General features: G+C 39.3%; 1 protein-coding gene across 1 annotated transcript; it reads right to left on the bottom strand.

Moving 5' to 3' along the window:
* Positions 1-1,586: 1,586 nt before the first annotated feature.
* Positions 1,587-4,937, bottom strand: LOC143029503 (uncharacterized). Its single transcript, XM_076192160.1, has 2 exons — positions 4,811-4,937; positions 1,587-2,560 (listed from the first exon to the last, which is right to left on the bottom strand). Exon 2 carries the CDS (start codon positions 2,440-2,442, stop codon positions 1,909-1,911), a length of 534 nt encoding a protein of 177 aa, XP_076048275.1. The 5' UTR covers positions 2,443-2,560; positions 4,811-4,937; the 3' UTR covers positions 1,587-1,908.
* Positions 4,938-5,282: the final 345 nt, after the last annotated feature.

Raw genomic sequence — 5,282 nt, forward strand, 5'->3', positions numbered from 1 at the left:
GTGAGAATATACATATTGTCTAGGAATAAGAGAGGAAAATGAATAATAATGAATAAACAATATTTCTTTAAGATTCCGCACAGGAAACGGAACTGAAGATATTCCATTTTTTCACCATATATGCATGGAAAGGAACCTTTAAAACCACGGAACAATCCGTGTGCCATCATTCCGTTCCGTAGTCGGATATTCCGTTCCGTGTTCCGTGATATAGTATTTGCCTCGAACTCGTTCCTCACCATCCCACTCCCGCAAAGTGCGAAGTAAGAAACCCGTAGCAGGTGTAAGTCCTGTCATTTGCGGCAAGCTTTTTTTTTTTTTTTTTCCCGATATTTGGGTCACCTCCCCGCTTGACCGGGGTGGCTATCGGGAACCAAAACAAAAGGCACGCAGTGGTTCCCGGGAATCGAATTCACGACCACCTGCACGCGAATTCTACACCGTATCTACTAGTTCTGGGTCGTGGAAGTCTATGAATGGACAGGGAGGTCCTGCCACGTTACACTCAATCATGATATGTTCATGGGTCTGTATTTGACCGCATGGATAAAGATCCGAATCAGAGATTCCCCCTTTTTTTCATGCTTGCTGCAAAACGGTTAGCACCTGTACGTGGCCTATTTAGCTGTACCCAGGGTATGTGAGTAATCACTGTCCAAGTAGATCCAAGTCTTGACATTAAACATGAAGAGATCGAGAAGTTTGCAGGAGTGACGTGGCAGAGGAAGGCGCGGTCGTGTGATTCATGGAATGCTATGAAGGAGGCCTTTGTTCAGCAGTGGACTCGGGATGGCTGATTTGATTTGATTTGAGCGTTTTCTGGGACGGTTGCTGTCTGGAGGATGAGGTGAGTAAGCGTGTATACGAACTTAGTCTCTCATGTACCATTGGATCTGAAGAGTTTTCTGCTACCAGGTTCCCCATAGATGGACGCAGTTTCCTCGAGTTAAGCCTGGCTGGGGTTTCTTTCGCAGTGACATCATGCAAAAGGTGGTTTGATTGACTTAGATGGAAATGAACGAAACCAACTTCAGCCACACCTTCCCTATTGAATTCCATAATGTGATGTAATTTTTTACAAATTATTTTATTTCCAATAAATATGAATTGAGCCAATATACATATGTAAATTTTTCTGGTCCATCCAGCAGAACTACTTTAATAGTGTATATAAGATACACAATATTCTTTTCAACATGAATTACATGAAAACATCCCATCGTGTGTCCCGACACACTGAGCATACAGGACAACGGCAACAACATCTGTCGCAATTAAGCACTTTCTGCTGGAAGCACCTCGTTTGACCTTTCCCACATGTGACACCTAAACAAGAATCCCAATACTTGTTTCACATCTTAAAATAACTTTTCATAAAGCTTCAAATATCATAATCGTGTAAACAGGAAACATAGAATAATTCCTGGCGTACAAAGAGTAAGAAAAAAAAAAATTCCACGAATCCTATTGTAATGCCTTTCTCTTTCATGGGCAGATGAAGCCACCAGAGATAATATAAAACTGTCTGAGTACCAGAGAAATATTCTTTGTCCATTTCATCCAGTGAGGTTATAAAAAGATGACCCATAATATAAAAATATGATTTCTAATGTAGAAATCATTTCCTTTATTGCTTACCACATAACTCTCCTGTATACACACAAGCATAATAATAACAATGGCAATAGTAATCAATATTATATAAGAACCCTGTCCATGTTCATTGTTTTATGCATGGGCTATCACATCCTGCGAATACTGTGAATACTCTTCCCTAAAATAACTCAGTCATCAAGTTTTCTTGAGAAGTATCTTTCATGTGCGGGTAATCAACGCACCTTTTTAATTATATATTTTTTTCTATTTTTTTTTTTTTTTTTGTGAGATAGGTGCAACACATAGGTAACACTAGGAAGGTTTTTCTCTTGTGTGGGTCCTCACGTGACGCTTGAGATGGCTCTTTCTTGAGAAAGCTGCAACGCACAAGTGACACTGGAAAGGTTTTTCTCCTGTGTGGGTCATTATATGCCGTTTGACATCACTCTTTCGCGAGAAAGCAGCATCGCACTGATCACAATTGAAAGGTTTCTCTCCTGTGTGGATCATCATGTGGGTTTTCAGGTGACTCTTTGCTGAGAATGATGCACTGCACTGATCACAATGGAAAGGATTTTCTCCAGTGTGGATCATCAAGTGATATTTGAGAGCACACTTTCGCGAGAAAGCTGCATTGCACAGGTCACACTGGAAAGGCTTCTCTCCAGTGTGGGTCATCACGTGATATTTGAGAGTACTTTTTTGTAAGAAAGCTGCATCACACAGGTCACACTGGAAAGGCTTCTCTCCTGTATGGAGCATCACGTGACATTTTAGATGACTCTTTTGTGAGAAAGTTGCAACGCATAAATCACACTGGAAAGGTTTGTCTTCTGTGTGCGACATCGTATAGAATCACGGAATATTCTTGTGGGGCGACAAAATATGATTCACATCAAACCTGATTCTCTTCGTTATGTGCCTACGGATTATTCTTCCAAAAATATTGAGGTTTACTCTCGTCCTGGAAAAAAATAACATTTGACATTTTGAGAACATGTAATAATAAGTGTGCGGACAATTCATGCATAACATTTCCTTTAAACACCTGACACATAAAATGGGTGGAATCGCCAACAGGCATACCGATACGATAAACTGCATTGAAATTCTAAATGGCAAAGGAATTACCCAATAGCTACCACCAGTCTGAGAAGAAAATAGCAGCCAGTGTAGTGGAGGAAGCTACTGCTCCTCCTCCAGCAGACACTGATAGAGAGGATGAAGAAGACCAACCAGCCAAAATGAAGTTATCATAGCTTCGTTATCGCCTTGACAATGGTTCGTGGGGGTTGGTGGAACATCATTTTGACATCTACTACGAAAGTCTGAAGGTTATACGAAATGTTTTCATCAAGAGACAGCACACTTCACAGAAGTAGACGAAAATATCAGTATTTTTCAAGCTCAAGCTAAAGGCCAGAGAACTTCACCTCTACAAGCAGTGAATCTGAGATCAGTTTCATTAGCTCATTTTCATCTGAGGCACCACAGCAGCTGTTTACCGGCGACACTGACGAGTCGGAGTGTTGAACACAGTGGAGTGTTGTGAAATAGTACTGTACAGTCATTAGTAATTAAGGCTGGTTTTTATACAAGTGTTAGTATAAGTATCAGCAGTAAGTAAAAGTACATTATTAAATGTTTAAGTGTTGTCAATTTATGTTGTACAGTACAATAAGGACAATGCAGTGACTTTAAGTGATTGTGTATGTATGGCAGCATAGTTATGAAAGCATGCAACTGAATTCCACCCTACATCTATATCTTACAGGTCTCCCTCATCTTGGACAACATGACTACAGCAGCCTATTCATGGGTTAGTGTTGTTTTAATCTTTTAATGGTGCTGTGTGATGCAGCGTTTAAAAAAAATACTACGCATATGGGGATGGGGAATGGAGGCTTTGCATAACTCGGAAAATTCAATAACTCGACAAGGCCGGACCCCTACCATGCCGAGTTGTACGAGTTTTACTGTAGGTCACGTTTCAGGGCGCCTGGGACATCTTCCAGACTATGATACTCCGTACCATGCCTACCTATGTCATTGATATTGAGTTCGCGAATTTAGATAACCTAACAAAACCTTTCCTATGGTTGATATTATAAACGTTGGCAAAAGTTGTTTTTTCTAACCTTTATTTGACAGCAATATTTCACTTCGGTACGTGTCCATACTCGTCATTTCGAAATTCTATAATTGGATGTTCTATGGGCTCTTACGTTTTCTGTTCTTCGTTATGAATAACTGTCCACGTCCTGACTCACCGTAATGTGAAGAAGGCCAGCTATCACAGGATATTTTGTATGAATTATTCGATTTTTATAATAGGGCTACAATATTTCGGCGTCGCTACTACTAATGTATCTTAGTATCCGACACCTAGTTCTTGTTAGCCTTACTAATGAAAGACATATTCCATCATGTTTTTTCACTAACACCATAGATGGGCCGTTTTGTGTGATGAGTATCACCGCCTACTGCAATCGACCCTAACGATAATCTCGCACAAGAAGATAACATTGCCAAAACCTTTTCCCTCCAAGCCAAATTCACCTGAACGGTGAAAATAGTATATTGAGTTACGGTCACCGCACAGTGAAAATAACCACGTTATATAAGTGATCACTTAACTAGTATGGCATATAACTTGTTCTCACCCTTCCCTGACTGAATCCTTGCTTACATCCTTAGCAATATTACCACTAAATCTGGAGTTATGATGAAGTAAATCATACCTAACTTGGATAGAAGTAGACGGTCTCTCATAGAAACGCGTTTATTTTGTGACCTTTCCAATATAAACTACTTCCTAATATTGTCAAGGCTATTGACTCCTGTTATGAGATGGAACTTTCATCGTATTTTGCGTATTCCAACCCCCATCTATGTTTAAAACCCTCACAACCTACCCGCTCCACATGAAAATAATTGATCAAGAAAAGACTAGCCTTAGTGACGTGTACATTATCTGCGGTAGTTGCATGCGTGAATGTAGACTTTTAACAATTATCAAAAATTCTTTAGACGGCAAGCATTTACGTCAGTCTTCATCCTGTCAACAAAATTGGTAGTGTAGTTGCACGACTGTAGCTAATTAAACTATACGACATGAAATATTTAACAGATAAGTACAATAGCCGGTAGCCTGTCAAATATCAAAACCATCTAATTGATTGGTAAGTGCCTGCAAGTAACGCTTGTTCATTACCTGTATGACTCTCTTATGCTTGCAGTTTCCATGACACTTCTAGATCTCACATGTAAATACTTTAATAGATTTTTGCAACTCCATACAAAACAGTTTCCAAAATTGGTTTCTGTTTACTCCAGGCATGAGAAAACCGACTATTTGATAGAGAAAACTTAGATACATAGTATATTAAGGGGAGACCTTTCTGAATTTCCTCGTTGCGAGAACGTTATTTGACAAAGTGCTAATATGTTTATTTTTTTGTGGTTCAAATCCCTGCATAGAGTACTAACTGCGTAAGTTTGATAAGGTCAGTAACTTGAGGGATTTAAATGACATCCTTACGGACCAGAGTTATCCAGCGTTATTTTATGACTTGATAACACTGGTCAACAAATTTTATGAAAATACCTGTCCTACAAGCAAAAGGAGGTGAACTTGATAATTTTTTTTCTTCTGATTTTAAATATGTTTTCAGAATTTGTCTGTC

Source organism: Oratosquilla oratoria, chromosome 11, assembly GCF_046742065.1.
Source record: "Oratosquilla oratoria isolate Oo_2021 chromosome 11, ASM4674206v1, whole genome shotgun sequence".
Lineage (NCBI taxonomy): Eukaryota > Metazoa > Arthropoda > Malacostraca > Stomatopoda > Squillidae > Oratosquilla > Oratosquilla oratoria.